The sequence below is a fragment of the Physeter macrocephalus genome, chromosome 5, assembly GCF_002837175.3.
Source record: "Physeter macrocephalus isolate SW-GA chromosome 5, ASM283717v5, whole genome shotgun sequence".
Lineage (NCBI taxonomy): Eukaryota > Metazoa > Chordata > Mammalia > Artiodactyla > Physeteridae > Physeter > Physeter macrocephalus.
In genome coordinates this window covers 29,111,496-29,124,720 of record NC_041218.1, presented here as the reverse complement: position 1 = coordinate 29,124,720, position 13,225 = coordinate 29,111,496, and the positions used below count along the sequence as shown (strand labels likewise).

Genomic DNA, 13,225 nt, shown 5'->3' with positions numbered 1-13,225 from the left:
TAGCTATTGTAATTTAATAACTCCGTCACTGGTTAATCACTTAGTCAATCAGGATTTCTTTTTCTTGGACATTTTATTTGATCTTGTCTGCTCAGCCTTGTGCTATAGTCAATATTTGGATGTGAAAAAAGCAATCTACTATAATTGAATTTTAAGAAATTACTAGCCCTTCTATTAGAAAGTTTAAAATTATATACCATCCTTAGGAAGCACTCTCTAAGTTTTTTTTCTTAGTATGCAAAATATAATGCCATAAAAAATTCCAGTAAACAACAGATAGACAAAATAGTTTATAAAAGTGAACAGTATTGTTTTTCTGATCTTATATGTTAAATGAAATCGTATGTGTATCAGGAAGTTATGTAAAAACAAATATAAGAGAAAGATTGGAAAAAATATTCACTATAATAGTAGCTATGTTGGTATGGTTTTATAATTAGTGGTATTTTTCTCTGTTTTCCATATTTTGGTAATATAATTATTTGATTGTGGTAATTTAATTTTAAGTCCCGTGAGGGTAGGAATTTTCAACATCAGTGTCTGATAAATAATGAGCACTCAGTAAGTATTTGCTGAATGAATAATTTGAAAAATTAGTACATGTTATAATATATTATTAATTTAATACATAATAGTATATTGTCCCAAATCTTGACATTTTAATTACCAATTTTAAAGGATGTTACAAAGCAGTAAAACATGTAATCTCTGCTTTATTTTTCTTCGTGGAATGTGGTAAAGCGCTTGATCTTTAGAGCCACACTTTTTAGGTTCACTACTGGCCATTTAAAGCACAGTGTGGAACCTTGAGCAAGTTACTTAACCTCTCTGTGACTCAATTTCCTTATCTGTTAAATAGGGATTGTAATGGTATCTTCTTCCTAGGGTTGTGTGAGGATCAAATATTTAATACATGTAAAGTAGTGTAATGCATGGCATGTCGTAAGTGATAAATGTTGACCATTATTGTTATTGTGTTTGTTGCTATTGTTATTATTCATGAAAGTTTATATCTCTAGCTGGCTGGTGTCCACTGAAAAAAAAAGCACAGCCTAAAAGTTAAGAATTATGTTTTATTTGGCAGACTTTATATTGGCCAATGTGTTGGATTCTGTTCCTAATACCAACAGTGGTTTCTGCTTGATAGAACAAAGACTATTTAAATCTGGTTGAGAGACATTGAAATCTTGCATTAGGGTCTCTAGAGAATCATTAATCTCCAGATGACTCCTAAAGTACAGTCAGATAGTATCTGCTACGGAACTGAAATAGGAGAGTTTAAGATTCTGAGACTTGCAACCGAGGGTTCAAACATGAGATGGCTTAAACCCCTTCAATAGGAATGGGTCTTCCGCCTTCCTTGCCACAGTCTAGGACAGAAGTTCTGAAGCTTGATGAAGCCTGGAGTGATGCTTGGAGGCATAAGGAGATGGGACAAAAGCAGCAGCCTGTTAGAGTAGAAACAGGCTGACCTTGAGAAGGTTGGGGGTACCCCCAGGAAAAGACTTCCTCTGTTCCTTCTCTCTTTAACTGTCACCTCACTACCATCTGATGCGTTAAGGGAGCAGGGCTTTGGACACCAAACAAACAAATCTTGGAACACCAAACAGACAGGGCAGGTGAACTGCCTGTCTCCTGCTTTTAGTGCTGTATAGCAGTTAAGGTCTTAGGTTCATTTTACATTTGTGGCAATAGGATACATTAAGTATACTATGCAGAGTTAACAAAGTTCAGCTTCCAAAATGGTAACTTTTTAAAAAATTTATCAAATGAATGATTTTATTAATGTACTTTAATAGATGAAAATTTAGTTAAATTTGCAATTTTGATTCTCAGAAACTTAGATGCAATTTTATTGTTTTTTTTAAAGTGGAAATTAATCTCACTAATGACTACCGTCTCAGTGGAGGAGTTTCAGAAACGGTGTTCAAAGCAAGCAAGATAACTTTTCACTGGGGAAAATGCAATATGTCATCTGAAGGATCAGAACATAGTTTAGAAGGACAAAAATTTCCACTGGAGGTAAGTCGATAGTTCCACTAGTTACTATTTCATTTTCTAAATCATTGGGATTTTATTTAGCATATAATTTGATTCATTTGTAATCAACTTTATAATTTATGCAGCTGTATTTTGTTTACTTGGTTAATATCTGCCTTCGTCACTAGCCTAAGCTCAATAAGACCCATATTTGATTTTCCACGTCCTGGTAATGCAGAATGTCACATTATAGATGATCAATAAATATTGATGAGTGAATGAATGAAATTCTTTCCATAGCCCAGTAGGAATAAAAGGGGAAAATTTTATCAACATACTGGAGAATCAAAAAGCTTCAAATTAAAATGAGAAAATTTTCAGATTTAAAATTGGCAAAATAAATATAATTATAATAAATTGTGTGCAGTGAAATATGTAAACACTTTCATACATGTCTGGAGAAAGTATAAATTGGTAGACTTTCTGGGAAGCAGTTCACTTGTTTTTATCAAGAACTTTAAATGTTTTATTCTCAATATTCACATTTCAATTTGTAGCAATTTATTCTGAAGAATAATTAAGGACATACTCAAAAATTTATGTGCAAAGACTTATTTACAATAATAAACATTGAAACAAAAGGAAATGATTAAATACATTATGATAGATTATTATAGATCTTGTAAAAATCATGTTTTTCAACGATTTATTTACACATAAAAAGTTCATCATAAGTGCTTTTAAAAAGTGGAATGTAAAATAGTATACACAGTATTTTTTTTTTTAATTATTTATTTATTTATTTATTTTTGGCTGCGTTGGGTCTTCCTTGCTGCGCGCGGGCCTTCTCTAGTTGCGGTGAGCGGGGGCTACTCTTCATTGCGGTGCGCAGGCTTCTCATTGCGGTGGCTTCTCTTATCGTGGAGCACGGGCTCTAGGCACGAGGGCTTCAGTAGTTGTGGCTCGCGGGCTCTAGAGCGCAGGCTCAGTAATTGTGGAGCACCGGCTTAGTAGCTCCGCGGCGACCAGGGCTTGAACCCGTATACACAGTATTATTATTCCAAATTTTGTAAAACATGAAACTAATTAGTGGCTGAGAGTACAGTCTGAGTCAAATGGACGAGGCTTGAATACTGGCTTCACCATCTAGTTAGTAGCTATATGACATGACATTGTAAAAATTAGTTAATTTCCCTAAGCTTCTGTTTCTGTTCCATGAAATTGACATAATAGTAGTAGCACACCTCTGTAAAGTTATTATGAGGATTAAATGAAAGATTGAATTATTGCTATTGTAAAAATAATTGAAGGAAACCAAGAAAACATTAATAGTGATTTTCTCTGGGTGATGGCATTATAGGTGCCTTTTCTTTTCTCCTTTAAAGTTGCCATATTTTCAATATTACCTGTAATAAATCTGTATGACTTTTATAATCCAAAAGAGTTATTGATAATAAAATAAAATAAATTAGTTATTTCATAAAGGATTAAAAATATTTTAATGTGGATAAGCACATTCAAGTTTATGACTTATAATTTTTTTAATATCCTTAAAGAAAAGCATATTTATCACATTTTGTTTGTTAAAAATACAAAAGTCATCCCATTAAACACATAACATTCTCACTTCTGAGAGTTTAGCTCTCTCACAATACTACTTAGAACAAAGGTGAAAATCAAGAAAAACTCTAACAATAACAAAAGCCATGCATGATTCAGCAAAATAAATTATATAGAATCTGTGTACTAAACCTCAGGTATTTTTCTTATTTAAAAGCCCCTCAAGTTGTCTCTCAGAGATGTCATTTGTTTTTTGTTTGCTTTTTATTTTATTTCTTAAAAACATTCATGGTTTTTATTTTATTTATTTATTTTATTTATTTTTATTTTTTTGGCCACACCACGCGGCTTAGCGGGATCTTGGTTCCCTGACCAGGGATTGAACCTGGGCCCACGGCAGTGAAAGCCAGGAATCCTAACCACTGGACCGCCAGGGAATTCCATCTTGTTTGTTTTTCAAAACACTCTCCACGTAATTGTGCAAGCAGGGAAACTGGAGGGTATGCTTGACCTGCTCTTTCTTTCCGGCCTCTCACATCCTATAATCAGCGCCTCACGTTCTGCCCCTAAATGATGTGGGAGGTCAGAAAAAGTTTCGAACCACCTTTGTCTCGTACTTGAGTATCTGAGTCCCTGCAGCTAGTTTCTCTCCAGTCTTAATCCCTTCTGCTCTCCCCGCTTCTCCCCAGCCCTGCCCCCTTCCCATCAGGGACTTCTATTGCCCTCCAGCCCAAACTGCTGGGACTGCCTGTGTGGCCCCTGCCTACTTCTCCAGCCTCATATCTCTCTTCTCCTCTCAAGTGTGCTCAACTGAACTTCTAACAAACTACTTTCCATTTCCCACACTTCTCATACTTTCTTGCCTGTAGGCCTTTTCCTAGCTGGTCCCTCATGACCAGCTGAACACACATTCATCTCTTCTGCTTTTTCATCTGTCAGCTTTAAAGCCACTCATGCTTCAGGGGTCAACTTGGAAATCCTCTCTCTGAAAAGGTTTTGGTGACCACCCAAGGCAGGAGCCACTGCCTTCCTCTGCTTCACACCTGCTATTTCTCTGATCCATAGCCCTAACTGCACATTAATCTTTTCAGAGGCTTTCTGCTCTTCCCTTAATTATATGTCTAAACTACCTGAGTTATCAAATTTCCAAGCCCACGACACTAGGAGCACCAGCTTGTAAGTGAGAGTGGAGGCTGTCATAGATAGATGTGTGGACTGAAGTAGAAAGGAACAAGGGATAGCCTCGCACCAGGGGGGGAGAGACTTAAAATAAGGAATTTATGACTCCTTTGGTATTTTTTAGGTAGAAGCAGAGAGTTCTTGAGAGTTTCACTGTTAGTAGAGCACAATACAATAATGTCCAAAACTGGTAGCTTAGACCATCAAGAAAGGCATGTCCATTCAGGAAAGAATGAAACCATATTTGAAAGAATTCCGTCAAAATAGTGAAAATAACATTTGATAATTTATTACATGTGATAATTGCTCTAGTAAATTATTGTGTCCCCTGGTAATCACAAAGTGGTAATTTCAGTTCTAGATCTGTCCAACTTTGTATTTCTTTCTTCACTGAAGGATAAGTGTTAGTTGTATATACATGTAATTGATAAAATATTTTGAAAATTCACAAAATATAGAATTATATAGTTTATAGAATTTTTCAAATAGAATTTAATGAACTGAGAAATTATTTTATTGTCTTATTGCTGACTTTTTTGTGAAGTCTTTGTATGTAATAAAGCCATCTTTGTTACATTTATAGATGCAAATCTACTGCTTTGATGCGGACCGATTTTCAAGTTTTGAGGAAGCCGTTAAAGGAGAAGGGAAGTTAAGAGCTTTATCCATTTTATTTGAGGTAATCATTATACAGAGACTTAGCACTAACTTTTCAATCATGGGGAATATCAAAACACACTTTTTAACAAATAGAAGGGCTCATAAGTGGAATGATAACTGGTGATTATTTTCAAAGAGAACAACCTCTTGGCTGGTATGTTTAAAAGGGGACTCTTGCATTTGTCAGTTGGATATGTCACTTCCAGCTGGAGCAAATCTGTGCACTCGTACACTACAAGATTTGCTTATTTGCAAAGCATCAGCATGATACAGCAGTAACTGTGAATTGTAACATTTTAAAATGTCCTTTTCTTAATGGAGAATTTGAAAATTATCTGGGTTTTGTTTGGTTTATTTTTAACTTGCTGTGAAAAAAAAAGTGTGCATTTAGGACATTACATTTGAATACTTAAAAGAGAATTTACTAATCTTTACATTTTATTGACTAATTAGTCAAATATTTTATGCAATTTTTAGAACATCATTCTTCTTTCACAGGTTGGAATAGAAGAAAATTTGGATTACAAAGCAATTATTGATGGAGTTGAGAGTGTTAGTCGTTTCGGTAAGCTATTTGGAGAAATCTCTTTCTTCCAGATTTACTTTGGATGCATATGAATTTTTACAATGTTATAAAAATCACTTGTTCCAAGAAAGAAGGGCAGACATTTGTAAAGAGGAGCAATCTCTCACATCTTACACTTGACAATTTATACATTTCTCACTAAAGAACAATTTATCAGAAATTTTTGTCACATAAAATCATAAAACGTTAATGTAAGTAGGAAGTCGGAAGTTTTCTAATTCTTTTATTGAAAATAATCTATTCACGTTATGCATTTAAACGTATTTTTATTGTCTCTGCATTGTACATCTGTAAAAGACTCTATAATCTGAAAGCAGTTAATTTTATAAAAATTATATTTTAAAGTGAAAAGAGAATTGTTACTCAAGTTCAGATGTATTCCCTGGAGGTTTCCTTGATAAGTCCTTTGCTTTACCAATATGATGAGATAAGATTTTTGGAAGGTGAATGCTTACATAGAACAAGGTTCACTATACTTTTATAGTGTTCTGCCTGCTATCTCACAGACCTTGTAATTTGTCACAGCAAATGCTTTTGACAACACTGGCAAGAGACAGCAAACCTGTTGTTATTGTTGTTTTATTTTTATTAAGCAGGGTATTAATGTTGTCCTGAGTTATCAATAAAGGAGGATTATTCCTCTCCGGGAAGCTGCAAAATTTGAAATCAGAAACACAACTCACATAGATCCTTTTCTTGAAAGCAGAAATCTGGCCTAGGATTGATTCATCTTTGTCAATTATATGTGTGAACTTGAATTGACCAAACTTTTCAGAAGTCAGGCGTATGTGAGCTCCTGCAGTGCAGCTTTCTTTTGAAAGGTGCAGTCAAACGGCATAAAGCTGTTAGTTATCTCCCTCCATCCACCTAGATTGCAGAATTCAACATTGAATGCCATAAGCCACACTTAATTTTTCCCTCATTTAGTCAGAAAGTGGAGTCTATGCAGACTGCAAGAAGTCAGCTAGTTTGAATTCCTAAACTTAAAATGGTGTAAAATATGAACCTGAATGTTCCCAGGCCTTGCACCAGCCTATGGGGAACACAAAAGTGATACTAACACTGGTTGTTAGTCCTGATTTGTGCAACTGTGGCACTTTGGCCACTCTCTTGAGGCCTCCTCAGTTGTTTCTGGGGGTCTCTAGGAGGGTGTAGTCTGAGCTTAAGAACCAATTTGCTCATGTTCTTGGACTAAAGTTTCCTTTCTAATATCTACTGTCTATAAGCCATTGAGGGGGCTGCTTCATCAGAGCCTGCTGTCACATAGTACCCTCCCTGGGAATATGGGTTCCCTAACAGCATTCTCCCTCTGTCCTGGCTCTTAATTCAGAAACAGAACAAATGGTCTCCCGGGCTGGCTGGAAACACATACAAGTCTGCCCTCTATCTATCTTCTCTCTCTGTCTCTACCATGCACCAACTTCTTCTCTCCTCTTTTACCAAAAAATAAAATCCTCCATGCCTATCAGCCCATCTACTAGATACTTAATATTTCCATATACTCAGCAAGGACACCTAAGCCCATACAGTTGTAGAGCCAGGATTTTAGAACCTGTCTGTCCAAAAAGTTTGTTCTAATATTTTGTAGAGATTTATATTAGTTACATGTTTCAGAGCACATATGAAACACCTGTCAATTTGATTTGAATGGTTGTGAGATATGATCTGTCCAAACTAAATAAGTTAAGTCCTTCCAAAGTTAGATGTTTGAGAGTTCTTGGATTAAATTTAGTCCTATTTCAGAGTCTAGAAAAATCCTCTGGTGCCCCATAAATGGTAGGCTTCCCAACATTAGCTGCCAGCCATTGCTGCTGGGAACTTGAAGGCAGTGCTTGTCTTTAGACAGTGACTCAGGAACTGCAGCTAAACTCACATTATTTGGAGAATATGCGGCTAAAATCCTGTCACATATTCTCCATATAATGTGAGTGACACAAAAAATCAATACTGTTCAACCATCATTCAGATTATAAAGTCAGCCTTATTACAGTGTGGGCTGGTTGCTCATTTCCTGTATTTCTCTCTAAGAGACAAACCCACTTCTCTTTCCTTCCCTCTTTCTTACCTTTTTTCTTTTCCTTCCTTCCATCACACCTACTCTATGTTAGACATTGCTGTCACGTGGAGTGGTGAGAGAGAGGGTGTGGTTGCAGCAATCAGAGATAATGCATTAATATTCCCCAAACAGAGCCCACAAAAGGAGAAACTGTTAGTCGAAATCCTTCAAGTTGCAAGAAGGAGACACACCCCAGGAAAATCAGAGATTCTCAAATGGGAGTTCTCATCAGAATGATTTGTGGTGCTTTCCTAATCACAAATGCAGGCCAGGAATTTGTATATTGCAAAATCCTCACAGGCAGTGTTGATGTGGCCCCATCCTAAGTCTCATTGTCCTAAGTGATAAGAGTTGGTTTTAAGTATTTAATGGTTCTTTCCTTGCATTGGGCCTGACCATGGTCTTTGTCTTTATCTCCTTGTCTCTCACCCTCCTCATCTTTCCACCTCCTACTATCAGCCCCCCACGAAGGAGGATCTGATTGGTTTGTTAACCATTAATTCATGTTCAAAGGAAGAGGATCACTGAGTGAATGACTGATCACAAATAGAGTAGTATTGGCTCAGGTGTGATTCTGTCTTGTGTTAGCAATAGTGAGGTGATTCAGATGAGGTGCATGTTTTTGCAAGCCACAAAAAAACCCCACCTTAGTCCAGTTTTCTCGTAAGATGATGGTGCAATTGGAAAATACTACTGTAATTGTAAAGTCTTGTGATATCAGAAAGAAACTTAGGACAGGTACGTACATAACAAAAAAAAATAAGGTACAAAATAGTTAACGTGTCCATAACAGAGACTAGATAAGTGGTATTGAAGTGCAGAGGAAGGAAGAATGGATTCTATACTGGGATGAGGGAAGGAGGAATTGAAAACGTTCTTCTGATTCTTTCCCTTGCTCTTAATTATTTCCCCTTTAATTTCTTCTCCAATTTCACAAAAATTATCTATTTCACCATCCCTATTCAAATCTTCTGTTTTTCCTTTTCCGGCTTCTAGGTCTCCTGGCGTCGTTTAATTTCCCACCTAATATAGCAGTGAGTCAATTTCTGGCTCCTTACTTAATTAGTATTCTCTACATCCACAGTTCCACGGAACATTTGTGAGATAAGCTTTTTCATCAGAAAAAGGAAGAATTGTAGTCCATTGATGATTAAAAAAGAGGTTACTTAATCACAAATTTTCTAGATATCAAAAACATAAATCTGAAAATGGAAAAATATTCACGTATTCAAAATAGTTTCCTTAGTTTCTGAGAACTTGAATCTGAGTCTGAATTCTAAATAATCTTGTCTTGACATTGGAGGAGAGGAAGACATACTTTTAGAAGTTACTAATTAACCCATTAAACCTAATGTAGCTTGAATTTTCTAATGGATTAAAACGATTTAGGTTGCATCTATATGACACTATCAATTCTGTCAATAGATTTTTACCTCTAAGATTTAGTCTTAAATGCAGACTGGAAGCAGTTATCTATAACTTTATTAGCAGGCTTCTTTCTTCCTGAAGAAGTTTCTGTATTGCAGAAAAAAGTAACATTCAATAACTAACTTTTAAATGGAAATAATTTTTTTCCTTGAGGCTTTCTGGATATGTCCAATCTTCATTTCATTTAGAGCTGTAATACACTATTAAGATCATGTGGCCCAAAATGTAAAATAGATAGCTAGTGCGAAGCAGCTGCATCACACAGGGAGATCAGCTTGGTGCTTTGTGACCACCTAGAGGGGTGGGATGGGGAGGGTGGGAGGGAGACTCGAGAGGGAGGGGATATGGGGATATATGTATATGTATAGCTGATGCACTTTGTTATAAAGCAGAAACTAACACAACATTGTAAAGCAATTATACTCCAGTAAAGATGTTAAAAAAAAAATCATCCGGTCCAGTTATTTCATTTTGTAATGAGGAATATGGGGTTCAAGAAGACTAAAATCTTGCAAAGGCTTTACTCTACTTAAGGTTTTCAACTCTGGCTGCATGTTTGAATCACCTGGGTACAGTTTTTTAAAAAATGTAGATGCACCTAAAATTATAGCCTAAAAATAAATATAGATGCTCAGGTCCCACTACTAGAGATTTAAATTAAAACAGCCTAGGGTGGGGTCTGGGACATTGATTTTTTTTAATGCTCCCCAGATAATTCGTATACGGCTACTCTGTACTGTACCATCTCACTTAGGCTAGATTAAATTGGCATCAGGGACTATTTCTTAATGACCTAAATCTACAAGACAGAGCAGAGGACATGTACTGGACTGGGTAGTTAAGAGGATGGGAAAATAAGTTAAACACAGTCTCACTGGTAAGCAGATTGCTGCCCATATGAGTGAGGACTGGTACACAAAGAGCAAAATGGCCAAGGCAGTGCCATTGGTAAGTGCTGTTGGAAAGATGCAAGATCAAAAATGGGACTCTTCAAGGAGACGGATTTAGCTGGGTTGTTTCAACGTTCTAAGGCTAGATGGAACACTTAGGAAAGGTCTACCAATTTTTTGTAGGAATTCTCTATTCTCGATACAAGTTATATATCTTTGTACATATAGCAGGAATAAATCAATATTTTTATTATATATATAAAATCTGAAATATATTTTCTACTCTTTGTCCTGCCTTTTTACTCTGTTAAAGGTGACTATTGATAAATAGATCTTGAGTATCATGTACATCATTTTTCCCTTTGTGAATAACACTTTTTGCATGCTGTTTAAGAAATCTCAACCTACCCTAACGTTATGGAGATAATTTTCCATGTTTTTCTCTAAAAGCCTTATTAGTCTGTTCACATCTAGATCCACACTCTATTTAGAACTGATTTGTGCTTATGGTGTGAAGGAGGGAATCATGTTTTTCTATAAGGATATCCAGTTGACACAGCAGTGCATATTGAAAAGGTTAATCATTCATTACATAGTAATTTTTCTGTCATAAATCAAGTAACCATATATGTGTGTGTCTGGACTCTTTATTTTCTTCCATAGTTCTCCATCTTTGCATAAATATCTCACTATCGTGATTTCTATGGCCTTATATAGTAGGTCTTCCTACTTGGTATCCTTACCTTTGTTACTGCTCAAGATTGTCTTTTTTTGTGGTTCCATTTAAATTTTAAAAACAGAATGTCAATTAATACACACACAAACACACACACACACACAAACCCCAACACCAACCCATCTGGAATTTTGATTAAGATGTCATTGACTCCATAAAACAACTTGGGGAAAATTAACGTCTTCACAATACTGAATCTTCCCATTAACATGATATTTCCCACCATTTTAAGCTTTTATCTAATTCTCTCAAAGTTTTAAAATTTTCAGTGTAGATGTTTTACACATCACTTGTTAGATTTACTTGTGTTTGATATTTGTTGCTATCATGTTATATTGTTTGAAATTTCATTTTCTATTGTATGTTACCAGTAAATAGAAGTACAATTAAGTTTTATATATTGGTGTTGCATGCAGTGACTTTGCTAAACACACTTATTAGTTCTAATAGTCTGTAAATTATTTTCAATATCTCACATGCTCAATTGGGTTATTTGAAAATTATGATGACATCATTTTTTCCTGCCCAATCTTCATGACTCTTTTTCTTTTTCTTACATTATTGTAAATAAATAAAGTAAATAAATGGTCCCAGTCCTCCAGTTCAATGTTAGATAAAAATGGTGGTATTGTAGAAGGATTCGCTCCCATTGCGGAACACAGGCTCCGGCCGTGCAGGCTCAGCGGCCATGGCTCACGGGCCCAGCCGCTCTGCGGCATGTGGGATCTTCCCAGACCGGGGCACGAACCCGTGTCCCCTGCATCGGCAGGCGGACTCTCAACCACTGCGCCACCAGGGAAGCCCCAATAAGTCATTTTTAAATATGATGTTTATTATAGACTTTTGAAGATAATCTTCATCAGAATAAGGTTTTGTTTTTCTTTTCCACAAATTGGTATTAAATCCTATCAAATGGTTTTACTGTATCTATTCAGATGGCCATATGATTTCTGAATATCTTTCATATGTAAAAATAATCTCTCCAGCATCTTGCCCATGTAATGATAAAGCATCTAGCACTATGTAGGGATATATGCAAGAAAATTTAGAGTATGCCAATTTTATCACCATTTTTGAAATAAATGTAAAATGTTCTTAAAATTTCAGTTCTGGTTAAATGCATACCAAAGCATATGTCTTTGTTTCATAGGAGCTTTGAGCAGCTAAGTTCCACGGTTAGGATTTCAGCTGAGATGTGTGTGATTCCTTTGTAGGGAAACAGGCTGTGTTGGATCCATTCACATTGCTGAACCTTCTGCCAAACTCAACCGACAAGTATTACACTTACAACGGCTCCCTGACATCTCCTCCCTGCACAGACACCGTTGACTGGGTTGTTTTTAAAGACACAGTTAGCATCTCTGAAAGCCAGGTAATCTTGGAAATTCAAACAAATGAAGTAATTTGAAGCAATTTTGAAAGAATTATTTTCTAAGCTTTACTATAGAATATCTGTTTTAAAGCATTTGCCGATATGCCTTTGAAACAGATACACAGTTAAATTATGTGTTATTATATGTTAAATTATCTTCTTTCCAGCTGGCTGTTTTTTGTGAAGTTCTTACAATGCAGCAGTCTGGTTATGTCATGCTGATGGACTACTTACAAAATAATTTTCGAGAGCAACAGTACAAGTTCTCCAGGCAGGTGTTTTCCTCATATACTGGAAATGAAGAGATTCATGAAGCAGGTGTGTATTGAAATATAATTTTGTAGGAGGTAATTGTGGTATAGTGGAAAATATACAAAGCTTTGATTTTTGGAAATATTTTGATTATAGCCTTGTAGCTTTAGGTAAGCACTTTAACTTCTCTGAATCTCAGTTGCCATTTTTATAAAATGGCAATTAAAAATATCTGTCTTTCCAACATGAATAACCCCATTTTGCAGACAAGAGACACTGAGATTCAGTAAGGAAAGTAATTTTTCTTTTTTTAAAATTTTTTTTTATTTTTGGCTGCGTTGGGTCTTTGTTGCTGCGTGCGGGCTTTCTCTGGTTGCGGCGAGCGGGGACTTCTCTTGTTATGGAGCATGGGCCCTAGGAGCGTGGGCTTCAGTAGTTGCAGCACGCAGGCTCAGTAGTTGTGGCCCGCGGGCCCAGTTACTCCGCGATACGTGGGATCCTCCCGGACCAGGGCCCGAACCCGCGT

The 13,225-nt window shown here is 36.1% G+C and overlaps 1 protein-coding gene across 1 annotated transcript in view; it reads left to right on the top strand.

Moving 5' to 3' along the window:
* PTPRZ1 (protein tyrosine phosphatase receptor type Z1) overlaps nucleotides 1-13,225 on the top strand; it is a 177,919-nt gene that overhangs the window by 99,816 nt on the left and 64,878 nt on the right. The window contains exons 4-8 of the mRNA XM_024127941.3: nucleotides 1,871-2,022; nucleotides 5,303-5,398; nucleotides 5,878-5,944; nucleotides 12,290-12,447; nucleotides 12,615-12,765. Of these exons, the coding sequence (XP_023983709.1) occupies nucleotides 1,871-2,022; nucleotides 5,303-5,398; nucleotides 5,878-5,944; nucleotides 12,290-12,447; nucleotides 12,615-12,765 (624 nt within the window). The remainder of the gene's footprint in view (nucleotides 1-1,870; nucleotides 2,023-5,302; nucleotides 5,399-5,877; nucleotides 5,945-12,289; nucleotides 12,448-12,614; nucleotides 12,766-13,225) is intronic.